We start from the raw sequence: 19,858 nt of genomic DNA, 5'->3' as shown, positions 1-19,858 counted from the left end.
TGCATCTGGAAAGTATTCACAAGCACTTCACTTTTTCCACATTTTGTTATATTACAGCCTTATTCCAAAATTGATTAAATTCATTATTTTCCTCAAAATTCTACAAACAATACCCCATAATGACAACGTGAAGAAGTTTGTTTGAAATCTTTGCAAATTTATTAAAAATAAAAAACAAAACAAAAAATCACATGTACATAAGTATTCACAGCCTTTGCTCAATACTTTGTTGAAGCACCTTTGGCACCAATTACAGCCTCAAGTCTTTTTGAGTATGATGCTACAAGCTTGGCACACCTATTTTTAGGCAGTTTCTCCCATTCTACTTTGCAGGACCTCTCAAGCTCCATCAGGTTGGATGGGGAGTGTCGGTGCACAGCCATTTTCAGATCTCTCCAGAGATGTTCAAATGGGTTCAAGTCTGGGCTCTGGCTGGGCCACTCAGGGACATTCACAGAGTTGTCCCGTAGCCACTCCTTTGTTATCTTGGCTGTGTGCTTAGGGTCGTTGTCCTGTTGGAAGATGAACCTTCGCCCCAGTCTGAGGTCCAGAGCGCTCTGGAGCAGGTTTTCATCAAGGATGTCTCTGTACATTGCTGCATTCATCTTTCCCTTGATCCTGACTAGTCTCCCAGTTCCTGCCGCTGAAAAACATCACCACAGCATGATGCTGCCACCACCATGCTTCCCTGTAGGGATGGTATTGGCCAGGTGATGAGCGGTGCCTGGTTTCCTCCAGACATGTCGCTTGCCATTCAGGCCAAAGAGTTCAAACTTTGTTTCATCAGACCAGAGAATTTTGTTTCTCATGGTCTGAGAGTTCTTCAGGTGCCTTTTAGCAAACTCCAGGCGGGCTGTCATGTGCCTTTTGCTGAGGAGTGGCTTCCATCTGGCCACTCTACCATACAGGCCTGATTGGTGGAGTGCTGCAGAGATGGTTGTTCTTCTGGAAGGTTCTCCTCTCTCCACAGAGAAACGCTGGAGCTCTGTCAGAGTGACCTTCGGGTTCTTGGTCACCTCTCTGACTAAGGCCCTTCTCCCCCGATCGCTCAGTTTGGCCAGGCGGCCAGCTCTAGGAAGAGTCCTGGTGGTTCTAAACTTCTTCCATTTACGGATGATGGAGGCCACTGTGCTCATTGGGACCTTCAATGCTGCAGAAATTTTTCTGTACCCTTCCCCAGATCTGTGCCTCGATACAATACTGTCTCGGAGGTCTACAGGCAATTCCTTGGACTTCATGGCTTGGTTTGTGCTCTGACATGCACTGTTATCTGTGGGACCTTATATAGACATGTGTGTGCCTTTCCAAATCATGTCCAATCAACTGAATTTACCACAGGTGGACTCCAATCAAGTTGTAGAAACATCTCAAAGATGATCAGTGGAAACAGGATGCACCTGAGCTCAATTTTGAGTGTCATGGCAAAGGCTGTGAATACTTATGTACATGATTTTTTTTTTTCGTTTTTTATTTTTAATACATTTGCAAAGATTTCAACCAAACCTCTTTCACGTTGTCATTATGGGATATTGTTTGTAGAATTTTGAAGAAAATAATGAATTAAATCAATTTTGGATTAAGGCTGTAACATGACAAAATGTGGAAAAAGTGAAGCGCTGTGAATACTTTCCGGATGCACTGTATGAGAAACACGAACATCTGCAGCTCATGTTAATACAGGTAATCCACTAAAATAATGGGCAATTCTGCTCGAAATGATGCTTTTGTGCTTAGATAAAATTTCAGATGCATCTGGGAGAAATAGCGCAGTTTTTTTCACAATTTCTTGGTCTTTTCTGACTTTGTTGTGGTTTATTATCATGCACTGACATAGTGATTGATTTGTGTCATCATGAAACAGTCACTCCTCTCCAAATTAAATCACAAAGTGGTCACAAGAGATGCATTTAAGCGACCAGGGGCCGGATTCATGAAAAAGAAAGAAAGTTCTTAGGATAAATTATAAGAAGTTCGTAAGAACGTTCCTAAGTTCTCAAATATTTTCTTAAGAACAGCTTCATTTTTTTCTTAAAGTCCCTCTCCAGTCACTGGTTTAACCCCTAAAAACTCATCTTTGTTAATTAAAATTACATATTTAAAAGGTTTTTTTTTCCCATGAAAATAATCCCTTCATGCCTCAAGATGGCTTAGATATAACTCTACACCTTTGGCTTCTTTAGTATGCGTGGATCTATGAATATGCAAATTAGTCACCGCCTCCATCTCCACTCACCCCTGCACAGCTCACCTGCAGCTCATACTCGCTGTGGCCCCAAAATAAATTGATGGAACCGCGTTGGGCTTCAAAATACGTTTAGTGACCCATCTGTTTTTGGGTAAAATTTTCAAAACTGCTCTCTGGAAAATGACTACTGCAAACCCGAGTTTTCTCTGGAAGTTTTGCTGGGACATTACGGTTTTTCCAAATAAACTGCACCCATTTATCTCAGATTTTCAGATCCTTTGGTAATACATGAAGACTCACCATTTGTCCTTTCGCAACTTCGCATCCAAAAACAGAACATGTCTTGCAAAATACCGATTCGTAGCTACACCTGGCTTCACCTGATACCCCTTGCTTTGCCGTAGCATAAGCATATGCTATTGATATGGAAAGCCCCACCCCGCAAGTTGACGGGATTGATTCCTTAGGTTTGTGACGTATGAAACCCTGGCTGTCTGAATCCGTGTTTTTGAGATTGTCTTTGGTCAACTGCAATTCCAAGGCAAAAATGCTCAACCATGGCGTTGACTGCTGATTTCACTCATGGTATGTCTTCTAGCATATAAACAAACACCATATGGACGTAAACAAGGTTAAAAACTTCATTTTTACTGGAGAGGGTCTTTAAGAATAAAAAGATAGGCTTTGACATTGTCTGATCATACTAGCCTGCTCATGGAGTTGCCTTGTCTCATAGCCTACAACAAATTCAAAACTTCAAACATGGTAAATCATAACGATAAATGTATCTATTAACCTTTTTTAAGTAGCAAGCACCTCGCGATAATTTGTGTGTGTGTGTGTGTGTGTGTGTGTGTGCGAGATGTGTTAGTGTAACGTCACCACCTGTCATAGGAGAATTTACTTGCTGGTAACCATTTGATAACTTTTAATCAGACATATAAGAAAAGAAAAAAATACTTAAAGGGACAGTTCACCCCAAAATGAAAATGTAGTCATTGTTTACTCACCCTTGTGTTGTTATTACCCCATTTGACTTTTTCTTTTTCTTAACACAAAGGGAGAAATTGTGGAAACATTTTGTGCTTAGTGATGTCACACAATGGCAGTTTATGGGGACCACCTCTTCAAGCTTCAAAAGGATGCAAAAGTATAATTCAGAAGTCTAATAAATTATTCCATGAGACTCATGATTGTTAAGAAAGCATACGATGAACTTTGGTGATAAACCGAAATCTAATGTATTATTTAGTGAAACTGTTGACCGGCTTTTACTCTCCTGTGCGCATTCATGATGAGACTGCACGCGAGAAACAATTCATGCAGCGCCCTGGCGACATGGGGCGTTCAAGAGAAACGCGGTTTGTTTATCTAAAAACAGGTCAACCACAGCGATAGAAACAACAGAACACAACACAGCTGCACACAAACCAAAGAACCGAACTTAATAAATACTGTATGTCTGATGGGTTTGTAGTTGGAGAATAGATGCATTTATTTACCCAGCTTTATTTGGTTGAAAGCAAGTTCTCAATAAAACTGAGAAATCCAACATGATAAAAGGTATATGTTAATCAGAGTTTTGGTCCTAACCAGCCATGACGAGCGACAGTATTCTGTCGATCACTTGGTTTCTATTTTCGTCATTGCGCGATTCACGCCGAGAAGCCTCACCCACTGTGAACTAATGTTCTCAACGGTTTATTGAAGCCTGCATCTCACTAGCCGGTTAAAAACTACCTTTTTTTGGCTGAGAATGTTATACCTACCGAATGTTTTCGCTGAGGTATCAATCTCTTCAGTCGGAGATCTGTCACAAATGCTCACCAGTTCAGAATGGAGACGAAACATTCCTGCTTCCATCTCTCTCTCAGTTTGATTGAGTACTCTGTTTCAAACAAATTAGTCTGGACATAAAAATGCATCTGTTCTCAGACTACAAACTAATCAAACATATTTAGTAAGTTCGGTTCTGTGGTTTGTGCGCAGCTGGGTTGTTTTCTGTGTTTCTATCACTGTGGTGAATGGTGGACCTGTCTTTAGATAAACACTTTTTCGCTTGAACGGCCCATGTTGCGAGCGGGAGGCTGCGTGAACTGCAGCTCTTGTGCAGTCTCATGAACACGCAGAGGAGAGTAACGGTCAGTCAACAATTTCACTAAATAATACATTCGATTTTGGTTTGTTTCTCAACAAAGCTCATCGTATGCTTTCATAACAATCATGAGTCTCATGGAATAATGTATTAGACTTGTGATTATACTTTTGCATCCTTTTGAAGCTTGAAGAGGTGGTCACAATAAACTGCCAGTGTGTGACATTACTGAGCATAAAAATTTTTCACAATTACTCCCTTTGTGTTAAGAAAAAGAAAGACATATGGGGTTATAACAACACAGGGGTAAGTAAAAAATGACTGAATTTTCTTTTTTGGGTGAACTAACCCCTTTAAGTAGGTTCTTGTTGAGGTAATTACTGCAAGGAAAAAGTTATCTTTGGGAAGCTTGATAATTATATCACGTCGGAAACTAAGAGGCAGTTTACAGGTAAATGGGAAAGGGTAGCAGAGGCTGTCTCCGCTGTGGCCAACTCCAATAGGGATGTGGATAGGGGGTGAAAAAGAAAGTCCCAGCTTTCTAATGTTATAGTTATTATGTATATGAACTCTAAAGCATGATTGGTCACCACATTAAGAGGCTTCAAAACAACATTTATTGTTTGAATTTGGTGATGACATTTACATGGTTTACAAGCTGAAAATAAAATTAACATAAAACACAAAACAGTCAAAAATGTGTTTTGGTCTAAAATCACATTTATACATAAACAGCTGTAAGTGGGGTTCAGTGGAAAGGAGGAGGCGAGAACCGGCATAAGAATATAAATAATAGTTTAATAATAAACTTAACCAAAAACACACAACCATAAACACACAGTACAGCTGCTTGTAATTCTCTCTCTCCCGAACTGTCGTCCCCGGCCGCCTTTATCCCCCGCGCGCCCCATCAGGCTGATTGGGGACCGGGCGTGCGTCATTCCAGCCCGGCCCCGCCCTCCTCGGCTCTACACTCCTCCCGGCTTTGCCTCAGGCCGGGGAGCCCCTGGCATGATGTATATCCCCCCTTCCTCTCCGGGGGCGTGCCTTGCGCCCCAACTGCCGGCGGGTCATCCCCGCCTTCCTTGACCTGGGAGGAGACAGGAGGGGAAAAACAACAACAAAACAAAATAGGCGAGGGAAAGGCCAACACGGAGCGACAGAGAGAGAGAGAGAGAGGAGAGAGAGAAAAAGAAACTCACCGGTTCTCTGATGCGCCGTCGCGTGGTCCTCGATCACTCCTCCACCCTCTCAGGCAGACGGCAGCCGCTCCTCCCCAGGCGGACCGAAGTCAGACCTCCGACCCCCAGCGGACAGAACGCCCCTCCGTGTTCCCGGCGTCCCGTGGGGACACTCTTCCGCCCCTGGTAGCGGCCCTACCACTCCAGGCGGTCGGGGAGTCGCTTCCCTCCTCCCCCCGCGGACGGCGGTCTTCTCTCGACCCCTTCGCGTTCCCGGGGGACGGCAGGGCACTCCTCCGCCCCCGGCAGCGTCTCCCTCGCTCCAGGCAGTCGGGGAGTCCCGTCCCCACTCACCTCGTGGATGGCGGCTGTTCCCCGCGTCCGGGTGGTCGGGCTACTCCGTCCCCCATCGGATGGCAGCGGCGCTCCCCTGGGTGGACGGCAGTGTCGAGGACCCTACGACGGGAATCCCTCCTCCTTCCTGGGTTTCGGCACCAGTGTAAGGGAGTTCGAGGAAAGGAGGAGGCGAGAAGCGAGGTTTCCCAGTTCAGGTGGGTGTTTTAATTTATCCAGTTTAAAGTTTTACAGCTTTCCAGGAAAACTATTGACTTTCACATACACACAACTTCACAGTAACTTCCGTGGCGATATGGCTTTTCTTATGCCGGTCTCTCTCTCCCCGTCTACTGGCGGTGTGGCTCTTTTATGCCGCTCTCCCCATGCTCACTGAAATTAGAGACAGGTGTTAGACATAATTTAGCTCAGGTGTAAGAGCCCTTACCGCTTTCTCTCTCTCCGGAGAGATGCTTGACCACGCCTCCCACTGCCACAACAGCCCATTATGACTTTTCAACATGATAGAATGCTTTGCATTTGAAACAACCCAGTAAATTCATCAAACATCATACCTTTTAGGATTTAAAACAACTGTGAGGTTATCCTAACTATTTAAGGCAAGTTTTAAGTTTTTTTTTTTTTTTTTTTTTTATTTTATTTTTTTTGTTTTGAGAATTTGAATGCTTACAGTTTTTTCTTAAGGAGTTTTTTTTCGAGAATACAAAATATTCTTAATGTTTTTCTTAAGTTAGAAATTAAGAAGAAAATGCTAGTTAAGGAGAACTTTCTGCTTAAGAACTTTTTGTGAATCTGGCCCCAGATGTAAACAGTGATGTGTCTCAACTGACCACATGTGATCGGATCACCTGAGACACATCTTATTACCAGGTGTAAACAGAGTCTATATCCCAAGTCTTCTGAAGTCATATGATAGTTTTATGTGAGGAAAAGTCCAAAATGTAAGTTATTATCCATTGATAATGTTCCTCTCCTCCATCATAGGTAGGGATACACCGATTCGATGCCTGGATCGGTATCAGCTCCAGTACTGATGTTTTTAACCGGATCGTGTATTGGTTCAACGAGCCCAATCCAAATCCGATACTGTGTGTTAGTAATCATTGTTACTGTGAAGCTCCATAAATTACATAAAAGAACCATAAAAGGACCATTGAAGTAGTCCATATCACTCATGCATTTTATTCAAGGTCTCTCGATAGCTTTGTGAATCACAAAATGCTGCGTTTGATAAGTAAATACATAGCCTGCATGCACAGTGCATTTCAGTTAATGGATGCTGCTCTGTTGACACAGCTGTTTTCAGCTCTCATAGTGACTATCAGAGTCATGTTAATGTGTGTTTTTGTTCATGTTTTGATTTATGTTCATCTTTTATTTTGAAGTTTGTAATGTGATTTCTTTGTCCAGTCATGTAACCCTCATAATTTGTTCTTATTGGTCTTTGGTTTATTAGTCTTGTCTTCTCATTGGTTTATGTTTATTAGTCTTGTTTATTAATTCTGTTAATTCATTGGTTGCCTTGATATCTTGTTAACCCATGTTTGTGTATTTAAGCCCTCATGTTTGCCATTGTCCTTTTATTGTGTATTGTGAATGTATAATTGCCTTTTTGCTTGTCTGTGTTCTTGTTTTTCATAGCCTTAGTCATCGTTAAATCAAGTTTAGTCATAACGGTAGTCAAGTTTTGTTAAGTTCATATTTTGTTTAGTATTCTTTCACATTGGATTCACTTTGTAAATATAAACTGCACTTGGGTTTTCACTAAAACATCCTCTTTGACTCTTCATTCTAACTGTCCTGCCTGCAACATTACAGTGGTAAAGATATTCTACACTGATAAAGAAAAAGCAACTGGTATCGGATCGGTATCAGCCAATACTGAGATTTTAGGTATCGGAACTGGACGCTGAAACAACGCAGACAACGCATTAATTCTTATTCAAATGCTAGCTTAGTTTTTTGTTTTGTTTTATTAAATTACATGCAAATGTAAAACAGTTAGCCATTTTAATTCCTGCATCTTTCTTGTGAAATGTCTGTGTCTGTTTAGAGAAAGACATTACAGAAGAGCTTTTGAAACCCTTATTGGTACAGTCATGGGAGGCAACGGCAGTGACAGGTGAGTGGAAGCCATTTACTTATATAGAATGATTTTACTCCGCATAAAAGCTGCAACAAAGTACTGTAGCAAATGTGTTAACACAGACTTTTAAAAACTGTACAGAGGCAGCCTAAATTAATGCTGCATTCACGTCGTGTTGGAATAACTGTAATTACAAAATGGCAAAAGATTCTATTGAGCTGTTAACATTTTGGGAACTTGGAAGTTATGGCAACACTCATAATGCCAGAATGGCTTTTTTGTTGTTGAAAACACTAAAATATGTATCAATGCATTCATTCATTTATTAATCCACCTTGATATGCTGTTGCAAAATGTTTAAGAACAAAGAAAGAGAGAGGGGCCTGGGCAGCTCAGCGAGTAAAGACGCTGACTACCACCCCTGGAGTCATGAGTTTGAATCCAGGGCATGCTGAGTGACTCCAGCCAGGTCTCCTAAGCAACCAAATTGGCCCGGTTGCTAGGGAGGGTAGAGTCACATGGGGTAACCTCCTCGTGGTCACTATAATGTGGTTCGTTCTCGGTGGGGCGCGTGGTGAGTTGTGCGTGGATGCCACGGAGAATAGTGTGAAGCCTCCACACGCGCTATGTCTCCGCAGTAACGTGCTCAACAAGCCACGTGATAAGATGCTCGGATTGATGGTCTCAGACGCGGAGGCAACTGAGATTCGTCCTCCGCCACCCAGATTGAGGCGAGTCACTACGCCACCACGAGGACTTGGAGCGCATTGGGAATTGGGCATTCCAAATTGGGGAGAAAAAAAAGGGGAGGAAATAAAAAAAAGAACAAAGAAAGAGCTCCAAGTAACTGGCCATAATAAAATGGCATATAAAAGACATGTGTGTTCGCTACCTTTAACTGTTGAGGCTGCTGCCACCTTGGTTCTTTGTGCATGACGTCGCAACTGTGAAGTCGGAGCTTTCGTAGAATTCATTGTTATATAGTTAAAACTTGTTTTACGAACACAAACTCTTTTTACAAGTTGGAATCTCGTAATTACAGTAATTCCAACATGACGTGAACACACCAGTACACAGGAATCACAATCGGAAAATCTGTGGTACGCCACTGGGTCTAATGATTGGAATATAATAAATATGAATAGTTTGACAACATAATGCTTTTTTTGTAAAATGAACAGTTGGACAGACTGTGAGCATTGAAGAAGGAGTGACTCTTACTACAGTACCATTGATCACCACAGGTAAAAGTATCATAAAAGTTGTCTTTTGAGCTATATTACAAGTCTTCTGAAGCCATATAATAGCTTAATGTGAGGAACAGTCCAATATATTTACATCATAATTCACTGGTAATCTTGCATGTCCAGTGAATGGATAACTTTAAGAACCGTAGTGACTGTTGTTAAATTCAATATTAATGACCTATTTGCAGCAGTTCACAGCTCACTGGCAGGCATGATTATCAGCAAATAAGAACATTAGCTTTGAAAAATAAAACCAAATTACTGGCCAGTAACAATTGTAAAATAATGCATGGCTTAAATCACAATGTAGGAATTATATCTCTTGTTTATTTTATGTGACATAGGCGATAAGCAAAAATACAAGATAAAAACTACAATTCCATTGCGATAGGAATGGAAAAACAAATCTTAATTCACCCACCAAAAGCAAGCATGACAGGATGTTCATTTTAGACCTTAGCTGTATAAAAATATTAACAAATAAATAAATACATAAAGATAAATTGAAGGCATACATGATGTATAAATACTGTTCAATATAAATTAAAAAAAATTTGTTTCTTTTGTACTATGGCATTTTTCACAATATTCATTTATAGGGAAAATGACTTATGTCTCACTGTGTCTTGTTTATGAATCCAGATGTTTTGTAGTGTGATTATTGCATAGCATATTATTTACAAATCTGCTTCATATTTCTTTGTCTGTTTAGATGAGGATTTCACAGAAGACAATGAACCAGGGCCAAGTAAGTTCATTTTCTTTAGTCCAAGGTTTCCTTACCTGGGGTTTGCAATGGAACTGCAGTGGGTTTGTAAGATTGTGATACAAATCTAAAAGAAAAGAAAAAGCAATGCTGAATTGTAAATTGTAATATATATTATATATATATATATATATATATATATATATCACACACACACACACACACACACACACACACACACACACTGGTGGCCAAAATTTTGGAATAATGTACAGATTTTGCTCTTATGGAAAGAAATTAGTACTTTTATTCACCAAAGTGGCATTCAGCTGATCACAATGTATAGTCAGGACATTAATAATCTGAAAAATTACTATTACAATTTGAAAAAAAAATTCAGAACATTTTACACTACTTTAAAAGGTTCTCATCAAAAAATCCTCCACATGTAGCAATGACAGCTTGCAGATCCTTGGCATTCTAGCTGTCAGTTTGTCCAGATACTCGGGTGACATTTCACCCCACGTGTAGCACTGTCCATAGATGTGGCTGTCTTGCCACTTCTCATGCTCCTTACGGTCTAGCTGATCCCACAAAAGCTCAATGGGGTAAAGATCCATAACACTCTTTTCCAATTATCTGTTGTCCAGTGTCTGTGTATCTTTGCCCACTCTAACCTTTTCTTTTTGTTTTTCTGTTTCAAAAGTGGCTTTTTCTTTGCAATTCTTCCCGTAAGGCCCGCACCCCTGAGTCTTCTCTTTACTGTACATGAAACAGGTGTTGCAGGGCTCCAGACTAAAAAAAATGACTTAGGAGCCATTGGCTCCTAAACTGAAACATTAAGGAGCCAAATGGCTGTTTTTAGTCGCCAAATCACATAATTGCTAGATTTAGATTGCTGTTCAGAAACAAGATATAAAGCAGAAGAAAAGACCGCTGATAACCCATGAATAGGAGGTTTAATAAACATTAAATGGTATATAGTAAGTTTGAGGTTAGATAAGTTTGCATTCCCTTTTGTCTCATAAATTTTCACACCCCTTTCACAATTTATACAAATATAAGAGATAAAATATTTTTTTCATTTAATACTGCTCTTCACAATCTACATTGCAGATAATTACATAAAATATAGTATGTATATAGTAGTTTGTTGTCTTCTTGAGCATCAATGAATGTTTGCACTTTGTGTAATAGTTGTGAACAAGTCACTCAATTGTCCTAAGTATCAAAAGCTTGATCTCATACATCTCTCTCTCTCTCTCTCTCTCTCTCTCTCTATATATATATATATATATATATATATATATATATATATATAGTATATAAATTGTTTTACAATATTGCCTTAGTCTTTTACTGTTACCAGGTGGCCCAGACACAGAGACTACAAGAGTGCAAATTGAATGTAATCCCAGATGCAGTTTATTGTGCTACTCCAATCTCAATCAAATTACTGGAAGAAAAAAAGTGGTACACAATGCAGGACTTTTAATTATAAAGAAGCCCGAAATACACACGGGACTCTTGTTTTGAAATGTCTGCACTCCCAGTTGTGAGCTCACTGATGGCTGATTCGCTGAGAAAGTGAATCTGATTCAAACTAGGGATGGGCGATACCACTTATTTTCTTTTCGATCCGATACCAAGTGCTTTTAGGCCAGTATCGCCGATATCGATACCAATACCGATACCTCTAATAAATTGAATTTTTACGAATTCTTTTGATAAAATTAGTAACTTAAATTATTACTTAAATTTTGTATATATTTATAGGCTTAAGCAGAAAAATATTAGGCTGCTTTGTTTACCTTTTAAAAATTAGTAAGTATAAGCAACATATAAAACCACAAAATTAACCATAGATATTATTATATGGTTACTATTACTAAAACCAAGTTACAGTATGGATACTACAGTAATGCTGTAGCAAAACCATGGTTAATTGTATCAAAACCTTGATTACTGCCAAAAAAAAACAAAAAAAACATGGTTACTGCAGTCGTGGTTACTAATACAATATTACTACAGTAAATCCATGGTAAATTTTCATAAGGGTATCATTTATTAACGTGGATTAAAGATCATTATCAGTGTTTTAACACCTCTAAATTTAAATAAGCCTGTAAAAATGGTCACACAAGCTCATTATAATACATGTAATGTCTAGGTTTTTCATTACTTAGTGTGAGTAACTCCAGATGCTGTTTTTCTGTCATTACCTCAGGAAAGCACTGCTCCCTCTTTGAACGAGCACTATGACTGAAAGGGTGAGCGCTGTCTGCTGGTGTATTTTAGCATTTCTGTGCGTCAAGATGAGTGGAAGAAAAAACAGTTCCGGTGCCATGCAACAATTCGCTCATATAATTAATCTTTTCCACTTAAAAGTTTATGAGATGCATTAATATTCATGTTATCTAAATAATAAGATCACTAGTTTAAAAAAAAAACTTAAGAATCAATATTTTTACGTGAGGATCGATATTCTTGATACCACATCAGTATTGGAAGTATGGATACATTAGTATCGATCTGCTCATCCCTAATTCAAACTGTAACCTGAGCTCCTGAGTTCAAACTCTCAGTTCTTTTCGGGTGATTCATGAAAAAGATCCGGTTCAAAAGAGTCATTTGGTCACGATTCTCTTGTGCTGGGTTTGTTGTGTGCGGTGCAGCGAGCTCGTCAAAAACAGAACGGTTGAAAAGAGGCACGAGACACACTGGTGCTCGCTCTAAAGATGTATTCAGTAACTCACAAGATATCTGACGAAACCTCATATGAATGCACACAACCCGACTGTCGCCAATGGCGACTAGATTTTAAATGATAGTTGCAACATTATTTTTGGTCGCATTTGCGACCATTTTATTCGCAGTCTGGAGCCCTGTGTTGTGCAGGTAGATTTCAGTGAAGCTGGTAGCTGAGGACATGTGAGGCATCTATTTCTCAAACTAGAAACTCTGATGTACTTATCCTTTTGTTTAGTTGTACATCTGGCCTTCCACATCTCTTTCTGTCCTTGTTAGAGCCAGTTGTCCTTTGTTTTTTAAGACTGTAGTGTAGACCTTTGTATGAAAACTTCAGTTTTTTGGCAGTTTCAAGAATTGTATAGCCTTCATTTCTCAAAACAATGACTGACTGATGAGTTTGTAGAGAAAGCGGTTTATTTTTTTTGCCATTTTTGACCTAATATTGACACAAAGACAATGTTAAGCTTCATTTAACAAACCAAATAGCTCTCTATATATACATTGATAAGCCACAACATTAAAACCATCTCAGAATAGCATTCTGAGATGCTGTTCTTCTCACCACAATTGTACAAAGCAGTTATCTGAGTTACCGTAGACCTTGTCATTTCGAACCAGCCTGGCCATTCTCTGTTGACCTCTCTCATCAACAAGGCATTTCCGTCCACAGAACTGCCACTCACTGGATGTTTTTGTTTTTGGCACCATTCGGAGTAAATTCTAGAGACTGTTGTGCATGAAAATCTCAGGAGATCAGCAGTTACAGAGACTCAAACCAGCCTATCTGGCACCAACAATCATCTATATGATTATCTAATCAGCCAATCGTGTGGCAGCAGTGTAGTGTAAATCGTGCAGATGCGGGTCAGGAGCTTCCGTTAACATTCACATCAGCCATCAGAATGGGGAAAAATGTGATCTCAGTGATTTGGACCATGGCATGATTGTTGTTGCCAGATGGCTCTAAATAATAATGAAAGGAGTGAAAGAAAGAAAGCTTGCACACTTAATTCAAGGAAAAATTCCAAGAAAAATATTTACATAAATGACATTTATCCATTTCATTTCCTTGATCCATTTCCTTGGATTAATAGTGCAAGCTTATAATTGTTTTTATTTTTACTTACAGCTTAATTATTCCTACGTTTTAAAAACAAATGAATACAATTTGTATTTATAGATTAATTGAATACAATAATGGAACACCTTTATGTTAAAACAAGGGGACATATATATATATATATATATATATATATATATATATATATATATATATATACAGGTGCATCTCAATAAATTAGAATGTCGTGGAAAAGTTCATTTATTTCAGTAATTCAACTCAAATTGTGAAACTCGTGTATTAAATAAATTCAATGCACACAGACTGAAGTAGTTTAAGTCTTTGGTTCTTTTAATTGTGATGATTTTGGCTCACATTTAACAAAAACCCACCAATTCACTATCTCAAAAAATTAGAATACATCATAAGACCAATAAAAAAAACATTTTTAGTGAATTGTTGGCCTTCTGGAAAGTATGTTCGTTTACTGTATATGTACTCAATACTTGGTAGGGGCTCCTTTTGCTTTAATTACTGCCTCAATTCGGCGTGGCATGGAGGTGATTAGTTTGTGGCACTGCTGAGGTGGTATGGAAGCCCAGGTTTCTTTGACAGTGGCCTTCAGCTCATCTGCATTTTTTGGTCTCTTGTTTCTCATTTTCCTCTTGACAATACCCCATAGATTCTCTATGGGGTTCAGGTCTGGTGAGTTTGCTGGCCAGTCAAGCACACCAACACCATGGTCATTTAACCAACTTTTGGTGCTTTTGGCAGCGTGGGCAGGTGCCAAATCCTGCTGGAAAATGAAATCAGCATCTTTAAAAAGCTGGTCAGCAGAAGGAAGCATGAAGTGCTCCAAAAGTTCTTGGTAAACGGATGCAGTGACTTTGGTTTTCAAAAAACACAATGGACCAACACCAGCAGATGACATTGCACCCCAAATCATCACAGACTGTGGAAACTTAACACTGAACTTCAAGCAACTTGGGCTATGAGCTTCTCCACCCTTCCTCCAGACTCTAGGACCTTGGTTTCCAAATGAAATGCAAAACTTGCTCTCATCTGAAAAGAGGACTTTGGACCACTGGGCAACAGTCCAGTTCTTCTTCTCCTTAGCCCAGGTAAGACGCATCTGACGTTGTCTGTGGTTCAGGAGTGGCTTAACAAGAGGAATACGACAACTGTAGCCAAATTCCTTGACATGTCTGTGTGTGGTGGCTCTTGATGCCTTGACCCCAGCCTCAGTCCATTCCTTGTGAAGTTCACCCAAATTCTTGAATCGATTTTGCTTGACAATCATAAGGCTGCGGTTCTCTCGGTTGGTTGTGCATCTTTTTCTTCCACACTTTTTCCTTCCACTCAACTTTCTGTTAACATGCTTGGATACAGCACTCTGTGAACAGCCAGCTTCTTTGGCAATGAATGTTTGTGGCTTACCCTCCTTGTGAAGGGTGTCAATGATTGTCTTCTGGATAACTGTCAGATCAGCAGTCTTCCCCATGATTGTGTAGCCTAGTGAACCAAACTGAGAGACCATTTTGAAGGCTCAGGAAACCTTTGCAGGTGTTTTGAGTTGATTAGCTGATTGGCATGTCACCATATTCTAATTTTTTGAGATAGTGAATTGGTGGGTTTTTGTTAAATGTGAGCCAAAATCATCACAATTAAAAGAACCAAAGACTTAAACTACTTCAGTCTGTGTGCATTGAATTTATTTAATACACGAGTTTCACAATTTGAGTTGAATTACTGAAATAAATGAACTTTTCCACGACATTCTAATTTATTGAGATGCACCTGTATATATATATATATATATATATATATATATATATATATACACTATATTGCCAAAAGTATTCGCTCATCTGCCTTTAGACGCATATTAACTTAAGTGACATCCCATTCTTAATCCATAGGGTTTAATATGACGTCGGCCCACCCTTTGCAGCTATAACAGCTTCAACTCTTCTGGGAAGGCTTTCCACAAGGTTTAGGAGTGTGTTTATGGGACTTTTTGACCATTCTTCCAGAAGCGCATTTGTGAGGTCAGACACTGATGTTGGACGAGAAGGCCTGGCTCGCAGTCTTCGCTCTAATTCATCCCAAAGGTGCTCTATCGGTTTGAGGTCAGGACTCTGTGCAGGCCAGTCAAGTTCTTCCACACCAAACTCGCTCATCCATGTCTTTATGGACCTTGCTTTGTGCACTGGTCCGCAGTCATGTTGGAACAGGAAGGGGTCATCCCCAAACTGTTCCCACAAAGTTGGGAGCATGGAATTGTCCAAAATCTCTTGGTATGCTGAAGCATTCAGAGTTCCTTTCACTGGAACTAAGGGGCCAAGCCCAGCTCCTGAAAAACAACCCCACACCATAATCCCCCCTCCACCAAACTTCACAGTTGGCACAATGCAGTCAAACAAGTACCGTTCTCCTGGCAACCTCCAAACCCAGACTCGTCCATCAGATTGCCAGATGGAGAAGCGTGATTAGTCACTCCAGAGAACGCGTCTCCACTGCTCTAGAGTCCAGTGGCGGCGTGCTTTACACCACTGCATCCGACGCTTTGCATTGCACTTGGTGATGTATGGCTTGGATGCAGCTGCTCGGCCATGGAAACCCATTCCATGAAGCTCTCTACGCACTGTTCTTGAGCTAATCTGAAGGCCACATGAACTTTGGAGGTCTGTAGCGATTGACTCTGCAGAAAGTTGGCGACCTCTGCGCACTATGCGCCTCAGCATACTCTGTCATTTTACGTGGCCTACCACTTCGTGGCTGAGTTGCTGTCATTCCCAATCGCTTCCACTTTGTTATAATACCACTGACAGTTGACTGTGGAATATTTAGTAGCGAGGAAATTTCACGACTGGACTTGTTGCACAGGTGGCATCCTATCACAGTACCACGCTGGAATTCACTGAGCTCCTGAGAGCGGCCCATTCTTTCACAAATGTTTGTAGAAGCAGTCTGCATGCCTAGGTGCTTCATTTTATACACCTGTGGCCATGGAAGTGATTGGAACACCTGAATTCAGTTATTTGGATGGGTGAGCGAATACTTTTGGCAATATAATGTATATAAAAGAGAGAGTTGGCAGGGGAAAAATATAATCAATGTTTTTGCCTTCCCCAGAGAAACTTTGTGATCTCTCGCAAAACAATTTGCATTCTCTTGAGAAACCTCGCAAAATGTGTTTTCACAAGAGACTTCTGCCGGCTCTTGTGTTAATTTCAGCACATTTATTGTCAGTTTCATTCAACAAGAAGAGAATGCGAGTGCAATTAAAGAGTGTATAGACAAGTATAATTGGTATGCACAAAACGTAATAATCTCTAATTTATGAACGTAAAAATTAGGACCACACAGTACATCAGAACTTTTTGTAATTTTTATGTGAATTTCTTTTTGGAAAACCTGTAGCTTGGCTACCATAATTGTTCATCCTTTGTAGTGCCCTGTGGAGGCATCATTAACACCATTTGGTACGCAGTGTCAGTGACTCGATGACTCATAACAGATTCACTTTTCACCACCTGGCATCCATACAGAAATATGCTATATGACAAACATTTAAGTATAAATGCACATATTAAGATTCCAAAATTATTTGGAAAAATATGTTACATATATGAAATGAGAATGCAAAACTTTTTGTGAGAAAACGCAAAATGATCTATTATTTTTTGTTTTTCCTCCCTACTAATTTTTCACACCACCATGTCCTCTTAAGGGCTTGGTATTTTAATTGTTTTAATAAATTATTAATTAATAAAATATGAACATTTTGTGAAATTCAATTGCTTAAAATCTCAGGGGATATTTCAGATAAATAATTTGGGTTATGGGGTTTGGCTGATAAAAACAAAAGCGTTGAGAACCCCTGGGTTAATCAGTCATTTCCTTTGACACTAACCCTGATAATAGTAAACACAGTCAATATCACTGTATTTGTGTGTGTAGGTGCTACTGAAGAGGTTGTTGGCTCTTTGGACGGACAGCTTGAGGAGATTTTTGGAATGCTGAAAAAGAATCTAAACGAGGATGCTAGTTTCACACCTCCTATAAGAGCTTTTGTGTCCAATTTCTTTCAAATAAAGACTGACAGTGCTCTGCAGTCAGCACTCTATTCTTTTGGTAAGAGCACTCAAACAACAGCCCATCTGATGGGTGTACCACCTGTTGCAGGTCCACGTAGAAAGGGGTATTTGGGTGTAAGACGAATTGGCAGGCCACCAAAGATATTGAGAAGAGAACACCCATACTGCAACAGCAGAACCAAAAACACTTCCCAAACTCTCACATTAATTTTGCAGGACAGCAATACCCTTGAAAAGACCCAACTCCAACACACCACCACCCAGAACAACAACATTTAAAGTCAACATGAAATCACAATTGACACTATTTACTTAAAACATGTTCCTGGTTGTTATTGTGCACAATTTCTCAGTGCAAATAGAAAAAAAATTTGTTCATAATCTTTCATCAAAATGTAATAACTTGTGCTGCCTCTGAAAGTACTTTCCTTTTCAGGTAACATCGCCATAATATAAACCGATTGGCAAGTAGCTGTTTAGTCATTTTTATAGAGTACTGTTGTAGTTAATGCAGCCTTTCTCAAACCTTTTCAGTAGTCAACAGTAATTTAATGCTGTTTTAAGTGAGGTTTCGGGAAAAATATCAAATAAAAGATTTGAAAAAGTGTTACCATTAGGATACGTGGAGATGCTCTGGGGTGTGAACTTGACTTTCAGCCATCATGTCCACATCCAAAAGCCACCTCAAAAGTGTGTGCCAGCTGTGTTTTAGGCCCCCACAATCCACTGCAAACTCAAGTCAAGTCATTTTTATTTGTATAGCGCCTTTCACAACACACATCGTTTCAAAGCAGCTTTACAGAAGATCAGGCATTAACAGAAGATAAAACTGTAATATCTATAAAGTCTTAGTCATCATTGTGTAGTTTGATTAAATATGATTGTGTATTGTTTAAAAATAAGTAATTAAATAAGTCTCCAATTGTTTTCTTGTTGAATATTCTAGTTCTCACAGAAATACATCACATAATGGTAGTAAAATGGGTTGCAAATGCTGTTTTATATTGACTTTAATGCCCAAATTGAGCATTTGTAAATAAGATGAATACAATGTGTTTTATTATTATTGTATCCTGTTATTTTAGAAAACTTATACAAAGGTAAAATGTGTTAAATGTGATTATTTCCCAAACCCATGTAAAGTGACTGGATGTTACTGTTTTTATCTTACACATTATCCAAGCTTTGTTTTTGTCCAATACCATTAAGGCTCCATGTGCAGGACATTTTTATGTGGTTTAATTCTGGCAAAATGCGACTAAAATAAAACAATTCCATCACTATTACTTGTTTTTGTTGTTGAAGAGGCATGCAGTATTATGACTTTGTGCATTTTAAGGGATAGTTCACCCAAAACTGAAAATTCTATCATTATTTAATCACCCTCATGCCATCCCAGATCTGTATGACGTTTTTTCTTCAGCAGGACACAAATGAAGATGTTCAAAAGAATATCTCAGCTCTGTTGTTCCATACAATGCAAGTGAATGGTGACCAGAACACAGAAGGTCCAAAAATGACATAAAGGATGCATAAAAGTAATTCATATGACTCCAGTGATTAAATCCATATCTTCTGAACTGAAACAAGATAAAAGGTGTGGTTGAGAAACAGATCAATATTTAAGTCTTTTTTTTTTTTTTTTTACTCTGAATCTCCACCTTTGACCAGCCCCAACCAGCAGGTGGCTGACTGAACGTGAAAGTCACTTCAACACCAAAATGTGCAAGTGAAGATTTACAGGTTAAACAGGACTTAAATAGAGATGTTTCTCACCCACACATCATATTGGTTATTGTCGATGTTCTAGTGTGGATGAACTGAAAGCATTGGTGGCTGAAACCTGGAGGAAACACCGCAGTTTTACAGAAACTTCTTGTCTCCCAGACATTGTCAAGAAGTTCTGTGAACAAAAGGATTTCAAACTACAAACTAAAACACTTGAACTTGTAGTCTTTAACAAAGACATTTTCAAGTATCCAAATCATTCTTAATTTTAAACCATATATCTGCTGTTTTATCATTTAAAACATAAGCTCCTTTTTGTTAAATGTTTTGCTTGAAAGTGTGCTTTTAATTGTATTGTAACTGTA

General features: G+C 39.3%; 1 protein-coding gene across 2 annotated transcripts in view; it reads left to right on the top strand.

Moving 5' to 3' along the window:
* Positions 1-19,048, top strand: part of si:dkey-75a21.2 (uncharacterized protein LOC794385 homolog) — a 50,626-nt gene extending 31,578 nt beyond the window's left edge. For both annotated transcript variants that reach the window (XM_051670171.1, XM_051670170.1), the window contains 4 exons: positions 7,869-7,937; positions 9,083-9,145; positions 9,861-9,896; positions 17,629-19,048. In XM_051670171.1, the coding sequence (XP_051526131.1) occupies positions 7,869-7,937; positions 9,083-9,145; positions 9,861-9,896; positions 17,629-18,044 (584 nt within the window). In that variant the 3' untranslated portion in view covers positions 18,045-19,048. The remainder of the gene's footprint in view (positions 1-7,868; positions 7,938-9,082; positions 9,146-9,860; positions 9,897-17,628) is intronic.
* The last annotated feature ends 810 nt before the right edge of the window (positions 19,049-19,858 follow it).

This window comes from Myxocyprinus asiaticus, chromosome 33 (genome assembly GCF_019703515.2).
Source record: "Myxocyprinus asiaticus isolate MX2 ecotype Aquarium Trade chromosome 33, UBuf_Myxa_2, whole genome shotgun sequence".
NCBI lineage: Eukaryota > Metazoa > Chordata > Actinopteri > Cypriniformes > Catostomidae > Myxocyprinus > Myxocyprinus asiaticus.
Note: the sequence above shows the minus strand (reverse complement) of the source record. Positions and strands in the feature narration are given on the sequence as shown.